Source organism: Pseudophryne corroboree, chromosome 9, assembly GCF_028390025.1.
Source record: "Pseudophryne corroboree isolate aPseCor3 chromosome 9, aPseCor3.hap2, whole genome shotgun sequence".
NCBI lineage: Eukaryota > Metazoa > Chordata > Amphibia > Anura > Myobatrachidae > Pseudophryne > Pseudophryne corroboree.
Window position 1 is genome coordinate 132,215,246 of NC_086452.1, and position 12,591 is coordinate 132,227,836.

At 39.0% G+C, this 12,591-nt stretch overlaps 1 protein-coding gene across 1 annotated transcript; it reads left to right on the forward strand.

The window, feature by feature from the left end:
- The first annotated feature begins 10,646 nt into the window (after positions 1 to 10,646).
- On the forward strand, positions 10,647 to 12,146 carry LOC134956803 (uncharacterized). The gene is made up of 2 exons (XM_063938744.1): positions 10,647 to 10,739; positions 10,844 to 12,146. Exon 2 carries the CDS (start codon positions 11,023 to 11,025, stop codon positions 12,049 to 12,051), a length of 1,029 nt encoding a protein of 342 aa, XP_063794814.1. The 5' UTR covers positions 10,647 to 10,739; positions 10,844 to 11,022; the 3' UTR covers positions 12,052 to 12,146.
- The last annotated feature ends 445 nt before the right edge of the window (positions 12,147 to 12,591 follow it).

The following is a 12,591-nucleotide window of genomic DNA, read 5'->3' on the forward strand; positions in this document are numbered from 1 at the left end:
AGGTGTAATATTACATTAAAAACAAACATATATTCTGCAACACATCGAAAAGATTGTATAAGATGTATACCTGCAGACACAATTTTTTGTTACATATGTTTTATTAATGATAAGGTCTCATTTCAAGTATTGGAGGACATTTTAAAGACTTTTAGGCAGAGCCAGACCTAACTAATTTGGTGCCGTAGGGCTTAGGCAAGATTTTGGCTGGTGCACCCAGCAGATATTTCCACCCCCATGCTTAGTGTTTATATGCGGATACAAAAAGCACACACACTGACCCCGTTACTGCCCACCACCTAGCATCACATATTTCCCCTTCACTGTTCACCTCACAATCACACTTACTTCTACCCTTACTGCCCGCCTCACAGCACAAACCCATCCTCTCCCCTCAATGCACACCTCACAGCACACTGCTGTACCTAAAGAAGGCATTCTATAGCGCATATTCTCAGCTTACAGAACAGCACCGGATGCTCTCCCCTCAATGCACACTGCTGTAACAAAAGAAAAAAGGGACAGATTTTAGGGGACAGGCCCTTATACCCCCACATCAGAAGGCATTCTATAGGCCACATTCTCCACTTACAGCACAATTATCCATGCTCACAGCATCTCTCTCCCCTCACTGCACAGAACCCTGGTATTCAGCCGTCTCACCAGATGGTATTCAGCCATCTCACCACTACCACTCTGACCACTCTATCCTTGATCCTCTTCAATCTGGCTTTCGCCCACTCCACTCCATTGAAACTGCTCTGGTCAAAGTTGACAATGACCTGCTTTTGGCCAAATCCAGGGGTAACTAATCTCTGCTCATCCTCCTGGATCTCTCTGTGGTCTTTGACACAGTGGATCATCCTCTCCTCCTCCACACCCTCCAGTTAATTGGCATCTCTAGCACTGTCCTTGCCTGATTCACCTCATACCTTGCTAACCACTCACTCTCAGTGTCTGCCTCTGGCTCCACCTTAACCCCTTTCACCCTCCCTGTTGGTGTCCCTCAGAGTTCTATCCTTGGCCCCCTTCTCTACTCCATGTACACCTCTTCCCTGGGTGCACTCCTATGCTCCTTCTGCTTCCAATACCACCTCTATGCAGATGATAATATGCAACTATAGCTCTCCTCTCCTGATCTCTCTCCCTCTGTACTCTCTTGGATATCCAGCTTCCTCTGTGCCATCTCCTCCTGGATGTCTGATGAATGCTGCCTGCAGCTCAACTTGGACAAAAACAAACTCATCATCTTTCCCCATCTAGAGTCCACTCCCCCAATATTTCTATCACTGTTGACAACACTATCATTTTCCCCGTTCCCCAACTCTGCTGCCTTGGTATCACTCTTGACTCCTCCCTCTCCTTCACTTCCCACATCCAATCTCTGGTTCTGTATACCCTCTATTGTTCTAAGTGTGTTGTATGTAAAGCGCTGCAAAACATTTGTGGTGCCTTAAAAATAAATTGTAATAATAATAATAAACAACCCCAACCCCGTCAGAGCATTCATATCCACCACAGCATCCCACACCCAGTACAGAACCCCTCACCCAGTACCTTTCTACCAGCGCAACACTCCTCCTTCATCACTCATATTATGGACTGACAGTTGACTTACTTAATTCTCTAAAGATATTAGGTACCAGCAGCAGTGGACATCTCTGTTTGTTCGGTTCTTTTCTGTTCACAGCTGGACTTGATGGCTGTAGTGCAGCCTACCGGATGCGGACCAGTGAAGTATGACTCCTGAGCTTTGCAAAGGCCCAGGACTGCCATCAGAAATTGTGTGGCACCGGAATGACAAAATAGGCAGGGACACCCCTCCCCTCCCCCAGGCAAAAAAGTTAAATAAATATAAATATATACAATATTCTTTAAAAGAAAAAATCTATATCAACATAAAGCAAAACCATCTTATACCCCTTGCACCATATTAAGTCCCCACAGTAGGGCTTCTGACACCAAATTATAATGATTTGTGCACCTTTGACCTTCTATAAAGTGAAAGCAACGATCAGAAAATTGTGATCAGACATCAGTGGATGAATTTGATTATAGAGTATGTATGCCAGTATGTCGTAGAGGCCCTGTGTGTCCACCTCCAGTCCTTTCCTTTGTAATATAGCAAGCCCCGGGCCCCCATCTCAGACTGACAACAATCACACAAAGTCACAAACACATATATTATATACTTACAAATCCGTCCTCCTAAGCGTCCTCTCTCCTACTCTGTCTGTGTCTGCTGCTCCTGTCCTGAGCTACGGCTCCTCTTCTCTTTACTGACTGGCGTGACATCATGCCGTGCCGTGCGGCTCCAACAAACTTAATCAAACAGCAAGCTGCCTTTTGTGATAGGCGGCGGGTGGCGCGGATCTGCGGTAGGCGGCAGCAGGCAGAGGGACGTAGCCCGCAGCCCTCCAATGACAGCTTCAACAGCCACGGTCAGTCCCACCAGCAGAGATCTGCGGCGGGTGGAGGGGAGTAGCCCAAGGCCTGCCGTTGCCAGCTTCAGCAATCACGGTCAGTCCAACCGGCAGCATACACCATCGGGAATAGCAACAGTGGGATGTTTGAACAGCCCAGGCCCTCCACTCTCTGTCAGAGTGGCCAGGCAGCGGTCAAGTGTACACAGGAATTGCCCTTGATGGCGGCCCTGCAAAGGCCCATGGGAGAAGTTGCTGTGGCTGGTCATGTGGAGCAGCCCTCTTGTTGGTAAACTTGTTCAAATGTTTATCAACTACAGTGAGCCACATATACAGTACAACATTGTCCCCCTGCTACTGTGATTATATACTGCAGCTGGAGGACACACATTTACTCCTTCATCACGGGCTACACAATATGGATTAAAGTGTCAGAGACTGACTTAACTATCCTGAGAGTCTCCACCTAATACCAGCAATAGTAGTAACTATAATAAATATATGTACTCTAAATATATGTACTTATTGCTTAGCCCTTTGGGACTTCAAGGGAATCCCTAGTTTTATGCAATCTGTTTATTTATAGAGCTATCATACACTTCTGTCATATAGCTCATATGAATTTTGTTTTTACCTTTTTTCATTGTTGTACTTTATTATATGATTTTATATACTATTAAATATCTGTGTTTTTATTAAGGTTGTCTCTGTGATTCTGAGCCCTTACACAGTCTGCCTTGTGTGACACCCACCTAGGCAAGTATCATAAAATCCTCACTAGATGTCCTCCCATCCGGTCAGTGGGCAGCAAGATTGTGTTACCTGTTCATTTGGACAAAATTCCTGTGGACTTTTCATCTGTGTGTGGTCCAAACATTTATGGTTGAACGGACTCTATAAATATTGCACTTAAATCTGCTGATACTCCTTCGGACCAACGCTAATTGGATCTCACCCTGGCAAATACCTCAGGACAGGTAACTATACCCACATATTTGGACAATGCCATTGGTCAATTGAGTTCATCCAGGCCTGGTACCACTTCTACACCGGACATTTATATTTAACCCATAGGAACAGACCATAGAAGGGGGCACAAAGGACACAATTTTTGCACCCATTTGTGATTGATATATACCTATACCCACTTGTGACTGTTATCCTGTTGATTATGTGATTTTAATATTTGTGTACTTTTAGTATTAAAAGTGGTAAATGATTTATTAGCACACTGTGTTGCTGACATGTGTACCTAAATGTATGTTCATTAGATTTGAGCGCTTTTTCTTTTATATATAAGTTTTCACTACAACATTTAACACAATACAATTCAGTTCTAATACGCTCAGTCATAAATTATACCATCTTCTGCAAAGGATTTAATTTATATCACTGGGACACTTCAGTGAAGCTTCCTCTGGTGCAAAGATGTTTAAATGATTATCACCCTCAGCAACAATTTAGATTAGCATCCCAGAATTAATCATTTAGAATAGACAGACATAGATGCTCTTGACAGACTTATCACATTAACTTATTAACTTATCGCAATGTATAATAACGATTATATTTAGAATAATCATATACAAGAGGGGCCCAAATTACCTCTATAAGAAATAGAAAGAGTTCTGAGTGGACTTATTCCAAATAGTCTATTTCCTAAGAAACAGTGTGAATTCTGATTTGGATAAAGTTACCAAGAGCTTAAAGAATATTGAATACCGCTGACTCTGTCTATCCAGGCAGTTTACTGATTTTCTCTTCTGTAGACATTAAATTTACATTGTAACAATTCTCCGTCGGTTGGGTAGCAAATATAGCCTTTGATGATTTTAGTATCTTGCTGACTGATTCCTGGAGAGCCTCGAGCTTTATATATCTACAGGCAATAGCCCATTTACAGGTTTACTGGATGGTCTATAACTTTGTTCCTTTACATAACGTGGTCACTGACAGCCATTTGCTTTATTAGGTATAGCTTTTGTAATGGACCCACTTAATCCGGATGTGCCTATTTCACTAGTCCATGAGCTGCAGCTATCAATTAATAGTAATAAGCTGTTTTATATGTGCACCAACTATTTATCTTGAGCAACAAGCAGCTAATTCACATTGTACTTAACTATTACTCAAGTAGATCAGTGTCTAGGCTGCTTCTGTCTGCAGCATCCAATCTTTTAAGCTATGTAGAAGTCTCTCTTTGTGTACATGGCAGCCAGCACCTATTTATTAATTACACATCTTGCTGCACCCTAGTGTACAAGGTTGGTTATTGTGACATCTGGAATAATGGATAACTAAAACACATGGTCTGTTCAGGGTAATTTTCTACAGGCCTCTCCAGTGATTCAAGGGCTGACCATCTGTGCGTCAGTAGCAGCTGTTATCCTTTCTTGTTTCCCTACTATGACTGTTGATGCGGCTATCTTCAGTTATGGAGAACGGCGCTGTCTCTGGTAAAACCACTTCTCTTGCTTACAGCCTCCAGCCACCATCTCTCCTCTAAGATGGCTGCTCAATGACCACCAGCTCTCACACCAGCCAGCATGAGCCAGCCTCTCCCTGACGCTGCATGTGATATCTGTGTATCCAGTGCACGGGTGAGAGTTCCCATTCACCATGTGCTAGCTCTGTAGCTCTAATCATACTGTCACCAATGATGCTCTGGCTCCATTAAATGTATATAAAGGCAGTATTTACAAGTAAATGAATGGCTCCACTCACCTGGAAGTACATGAAAGCTGGAAGTCCAAGCTGGAGATCTTGAAGTCTGAACATGATGCGCTTTCAATACACTGATATTTTGTAAGTAATAAATGAGAAAAAAATGGCTGTGTTGGGTGTTTTTAGTTAATAAATTACTTAAATATTTAGACAATGTGTACTTGATGTCCAGGCATGCTGGCACTTGTGGTTCAACATAATGTGTATGTAAGGAATTATCTTTACCTTATTGATGTTTACATTTATCCCTGAATGGAGAAATATTGGCACACAAGGAATGTTTAGTTACTGCCAGCAAGATTTAGAACAGTATTTCTGTACATTACGTACATCATTGGTTGGACACATTCCAGCAGATGATGACATGCTCATGTTTTTGAAGTCAGAGACTTTTAATAGTATAAAAGCAGAAGCCTTTTACTGGCTGCCATATACACTGTGTGCTGATCTCAGGTATTCAACATGATGCTCATCACAGTGTTTATGCTGGTTGCTGTAACCCTCTCTCAGAGGACAGGTGAGTATGTAATAGGAATAAAACATCATCTGTAACTGCAAGTTTTTTATTGATTTCTTTTTTTAATGTTTGTCTTTTACCCTCTGTAAATGTTATTATCTTTTTAATTACTGTATGACATATTAGGTGCTGATTCCGTTCCTGATCCAAAGTGTGTAGAGAAACCTGGGGATAAATCAGCATGCTTGTCAATTACATTTGTAGTAAGTAGTATTGTATTTATATGAAATATATACATTGCGTCAGTCTTCATTACCTCTTCTCACCCTCCCTTCATGCACTTATCATCTACCCCCATTCATCTCATGCACACTATTAATGTCTTTTCATGCTTTCCAGTAAATCCTCCTTTCCATCTCATTTATTTTCTATCTTTATTTTCCTTTTATTTTGTCACGTGAACTTTTCTAAATATAATATACTAGCTTATGTTTTATTTCTTATTGTATTTTTCAATAGAAAACTGGAAAACTGGTTACAGCACTTCAAAGCTTCCTCTGTGCATGTCCTGAAAATGCGGTACTGTAAATAAGCTGATTTCTATGTTTTACATTATCAGTGATAAATACAGATGAACACAAAAACAAAATTCACAACCATGAAGCACTTGCATTCCTGCCAGTGTGCCCCATTGGAAAATTAAGACACCTATTTTTGGATGAGACCAAACCTCTTTTTTTAAACAGAATAGGAAGAGTGAAAATAAGGAATTTCCATAATGACAAGTTTAAACTTGTAATTAACAAGCACTTTATTGCTTTAGAGCTGTGATTCTCAAAATTAGTCCTCAGGGTACACTTACAGTCCAGATTTTAAAGATGCTTAAGCAGTGATGTTTTATTTATACCCCAGTCAGTCTGAGTATACCATCTGGGAACAAGCATGGATTGCTGTATAATCTGGACAGTTAGAGTACCTTGAGGAACTAAGTAAGAGAACCACTGCTCTATAGCTCTGTGTGTGTGTGTGTGTGTGTGTGTGTGTGTGTGTGTGTGCGTGTGTGTGTGTGTGTGTGTGTGTGTGTATAATTTTTTTTTTTTTTTTTATGGATGCAAATTATCCATGACTAGAAAAGCAGGGTGAAACAGACTTGATCACAAAACACAAAATATGCCATTAGCCAAAATTATAGAATGGAATGAAAGTGAATGAAATTCTCTATACCTATCCCTGTAACTTGAAATAGAAACAAAATGAATCTTTATCAAGGACCATTCACACTGGTGCTTTAAGATATTTGCAGTTTCTATTACAATTAAATGTGTGTACTGTATGTGTGTATATACACACACAGTATGTGTATACATACCCCTTTGCATATTAATGCAATAAACATAAAGTCCTACTAGCATTTTTTTACTTACGTATTATTCATATTTTTTACAGGGTCAAGCTTTCAATTTCCAAGAATTTAAAAAATTGTATTTTGCGCTGAAAGCTGAACTTGTAAGTAAATGTTTCTACATACATTTATTAACATGAATAATAATATGATTGGTACATGTGGTAATACAATGGATTTTTTCATGAAGGAGTCTTACTGTGGAGGCATTTAATCACTTCATCATGCTCTAGATATTCCCCATTGAGAAACAGCAATTTTCAACAAAAATATTTACCCAATTTGCCCAGTGACAATGTTAGAAGTACGGCTTCAGGGTAATCTACTGTACATCTGACAGCAGCTGACAGGTCAGTCACTGATAGGTGCAGAACATACGCTGCAGATAAATAATGAGTAGATAAAGTCAACCTTTCTGTCAAACTTGACAGGTACCACACCCACTTCTCCTAGGACCCGCCCCCTTTTAATATTAAATGATAGTGTTTTATATCGCTTAATATAAAATTTTATATAAATTGATAGTGTTCGATATTAAACCGTATTAAAAATTGATTTTAACACTGTGTAATATGCATCTTTCATCCGCCTGATTTGACGCGGCGCGTCAAATCAGGCGGATGAAAGATGCATATTACACAGTGTTAAAACCAGGTAGTTACAGACCGTCTTATTTCACATGGATTAGGCTGTACACATTCAAGCATCACACATTCCAGCAGTTGAAACATCAAGCTTGGCACACATGGTACTAATTTAAAAGGTCATTTTAAATGTCACAGAAACCCCTCAGAAGCCACGATGTACAATTTGACCATGACCATTTCTTAGAAGCAAGGGTTCATCACACATGGTACTAATTTAAAAGGTCATTTTAAATGTCACAGAAACCCCTCAGAAGCCACGATGTACAATTTGACCATGACCATTTCTTAGAAGCATGGGTTCATCACACATGGTACTAATTTAAAAGGTCATTTTAAATGTCACAGAAAACCCTCAGAAGCCACGATGTACAATTTGACCATGACCATTTCTTAGAAGCATGGGTTCATCACACATGGTACTAATTTAAAAGGTCATTTTAAATGTCACAGAAACCCCTCAGAAGCCACGATGTACAATTTGACCATGACCATTTCTTAGAAGCAAGGGTTCATCACACATGGTACTAATTTAAAAGGTCATTTTAAATGTCACAGAAACCCCTCAGAAGCCACGATGTACAATTTGACCATGACCATTTTCGATTGTTATCTCTGTAGAGGAACATTAGCACCACCTACAGGGTTATGTGTTGACTCAAATCGGATTTTTCCATCTTTTGGATTAATTACATACCATAATGAGATATCATGGTGATGGGTCCTAAAGCTATGCACAGAATGCATTTATATTGCCTGTGCGCCTTATACACACAACCTGAAAGTAATTTTAGACAATATTTTTTCTAATTTTAGCTACAAATCAGTAAGCCAGTGTATATTTATGGAATCATAAAATAATTTTGTATTCATGTACAAAGACAATATTTTTTGAGCCTCATATTCTACAGTATAAGATATACCCATTTGGAATGACTTCCATTCAATCTATACAAGTAGTTTAGACCACTCAGGATTTTTATTTTTTATTTTTTTATTTATTTTTTTCTTCTGTATATATAATATAAATGTATTTGGTATGCGTTTGATGCGCTGTGTATGACATTTAAGAAACAGCTAAAAGATTATATCTTTATTGTAACTGAAAATAATTATCACAATTACTAAATTATAGACTAGAGTTTATATATTTAAAAGTCCCGCCCCAAGCATCTTGGAAATGTGGGACGGCGTACCACAGGTTGGTGGGGGCCATATGGCTCACAGCCAGTGTTATAAGAACAGGCCACATCACTGATGTGCACTGAGAAGAAATTTCAACTGAAGCTGCACCGCTATACACACTTGAAGTTATAATGGTAAGTGTTGTTATTATTATTATTATTATTATTATTATTATTATCATAATTATTATTATTATTATTATTATTATTATTATATTTATACATATAGCATTTTTTTTTATTTTTTTTTATTTTACAAATATGGCTCTGAAGGCTGTTTAAATATGTGGTCTCTATGCCACGATATACACACTGTTACACGATTCTGCCCTGCCATTGCATCCTTTGTTTTTAGGCATACATGTATAATATGTTAATATTTCAAACCTATTGGACAGTTGCAAAGCGCAGTATGAACTCATATGTGAAATGCTACGTTTTTACTACTTCTTTTTGTGGGTATACCCACATTGATGTTGCTGTTTAGCGATGCATTGTAACACATAGAACATATAGCTTTTAATTAATGTGGCTGTCTGAAGGTTATTTAAATATGTGGTAATAGCGACATCTAGTGGTTCATTTTGGGAATGCGCCGCCGGCTTTTAATAATGTGACTGTCTGAAGGTTATTTAAATATGTGGTAATAGCGACATCTAGTGGTTCATTTTGGGAATGCGCCGCCGGCTTTTAATAATGTGGCTGTCTGAAGGTTATTTAAATATGTGGTAATAGCGACATCTAGTGGTTCATTTTGGGAATGCGCCAACACATTATTTCAACTAATTCGTTTGATAGATATTAACCGTCTCTCATTTTCATTATTGGTTCAGAGACAGACAATGCAGAACATCAACAGCAAAAATGCTTTCATGGTTAGAAACAGATCTTCTTCTTCTGATGATGATGATGATGCTTTGCCAAGTTATCAAACCTCTCAAAGTAAGCTATGTCTATAAATGACATTGACGCGTTTTTATTTATATTTCAAGTTTAAATAGTATGAAATTATAGTCAAGGTCTACAATTTGTTCATTTTTAAAAGTTTAAATAGTATGAACGTACAACAGTCTGGATACATTGATAAGTAATTATTAAATAGTAATTATTAAATAATTATTATTTTCTCATTTTTATTTCCCCCGATTTGACAGTAATCACAAATACAGAGAATTTCGATTTGTCTGTTGATAGTCCCTTTGGCTTAGACTTTAGCGCTATACCGGATTTTAAAAATATTTTGGAATTGGCGCCAGATTGTGAGTAACATGATATCTTTATTTATTTTTTATTTTATTTTTTTATTTTTTATTCATTTATTTATTTTTCCACGGCTAAAGAATTAAAAATAAACCTTGTACAGTTGTGCTGATTTGTTGTCAACTGTACACACTTTATATTCTCAGTAATGAATCGCTTTTTCATGTTATTCTAATTTTATACCGTATGTAATTTTTTTTTTTTTTTTTCATTTTTTCACCGGCTAAAGATGCCACAAAAATGGATGATGCGACGGCTGATGGTATTCTACGGGATATATTGAACAAACCTGATTATTGTCACAACACCTCTATACAGAACAGCAATGTTGTTGATGAGCAACCGTTTTTCCCACACGCGACAGGGGGTCGTGCTAAAACATTCGAATATAAAGCAGGTGTGTAATCAAGCACTGTTATATGGTATATTGTTATGCGTTGATTTAAATGCTGATTTTCAGGCAGCGTCGTTTATGTTTATTTTATAATATATGTATTACAGATGACGCTGTAGCAAGGCGATATGCGCCGACGATACCAACAGTCAGTGATACAGTAGCGCAAATACACCGTCTTAGTACAAGCGGGAAAATATCAAAACGCACAACCGCCGCTGAAACGGAAAGCCATCAATTCGCAGCAGCAGGTGTGTAATCAAACACTGTTATATGGTATATTGTTATGCGGTGATTTAAATACTGATTTACATGCAGAGTCGTTTATATTTATTTTATAATATATGTATTACAGATGACGCTGTAGCAAGACGCTATGCTCCTTTGATACCAACAGTCAGTGATACATGCGCGCAGATACACAGGCCTAGTACAAGCGGGAAAATATCAAAACGCACAACCGCCGCTGAAGCGGAGAACCATCAATTCGTAACGCCGGCAATTGTACATAAGGGCGTTGCTAGGTCATCAGTTATGGCTGTGCATAACGGCTGTATCGTCCCGAACAAACGAAAGCCAGCTCGACCAAGAACGAATGAGAGAAGTCATAATTCAACATTTACAGATCTGAAAAGAAAATTGTCATATTCCGAAAATGATAAGCCGCAACGGAGAAGGATCGCGTTACAAACTGTATCATGCGTAAGTAATGATGTTGCTGTAACATCAAAACACACAGCGTTTAACACTGCAGACCGGGATGTCGCTGGTAATACAAAGACTGTAAAGGTTAAGAGGGCATCGCGTCTCTCAAGAAGTAATGTTAAGCAATTGTCGCAATCCGCTGTAATCACAATTCCAGATACACAGGTTTGTTCTGAAACAGAAACAAGGCACATAGCAGGCATTGGTTTGTTATCAAATATTGACTCAAGAAGTAATGTTAAGCAAATGTCGCAAGCCGATGTCATTACTATTACCGATACACAGGATTGCTCTGAAACAGAAACAAGACACATAGCTGGTAATCCTGTGATATCAGATATTGATGACATAAATGGGCAAGAGCTTATTACAAACTGTGTAGAGTCAACGACACAAGATCCGCAGAATAGTTCTGATGAAGTATTATCAGCCGTTGCAGGAATACCTGGTGATACTACAACGGTTGATTGTGTAACATCAATTCCCAATATTTTTACAACGACAGCCCTGGTACACGCATCGGCTGATGCTTGTGTACCGGCGCGAGGGCTAGCGCCCGACATAGTTGATGAATGTCAAAATTCAGAACAATTAGGCCAAGACGCTGAAATACAATTTTACGCGTTGTTGGGTAAGATACGGGAAGATGTTGAGAACATGGGCGTAAAAGCCGGATACTTGTTAAAACACATTAAAGGTGTGTGCCACGGTAGTAAATGTAAACAAGACATTGTTAAAGAAGTTGTTGAGACGTATATGAATGTCATGTCAAAATACATAGATCGGTCGGTTAAGACAACTGAATTTATTAAAGCCAACATACATCATTTTGCAGAAATAAATGAAACTGATCCGTGACTAGGCATGCTAGGCAATGGTTTGAAACGTGTTTTAAATTTAAATGCCTGTAAAAAAAAAAAAAAACCACGAATTAAACCTTGTTTAACATACAAGATCTCACAGTTATTCCGACGCGCAAAGGTGAAACAGGCTGTAACAACATTAACCAGATTGAGAAAGCGCAAGCGGCACAGGGAACATGTGGTAGGCGGGACGCAGAGTGCAATGTATGTAGATATAGATCAATCGCCACCCCAAGCATTACCGAATGACGAATCACAGGCTGACAATATTGAGCGCAATGCAAGCCCCATATATGATGATGCAGACAGTGTTGAGTCACCCGGTAATGACGAAGGTCGGCAACATGTATACTTAGAGGCAATTAACAGTTATGAACGACAACGACCGCATTTCAGAGCCGTTGAGTACCACAGTCACTATCGGTTTGTTAATTTGGACAGGGTTACATCATTTGTAGAGGGGGTTCGAGCCATTCATACGGCTATACAGGCCATGCTCGATGGTGTCCTTGCGGGCGTGGATCCGGCCGACCGC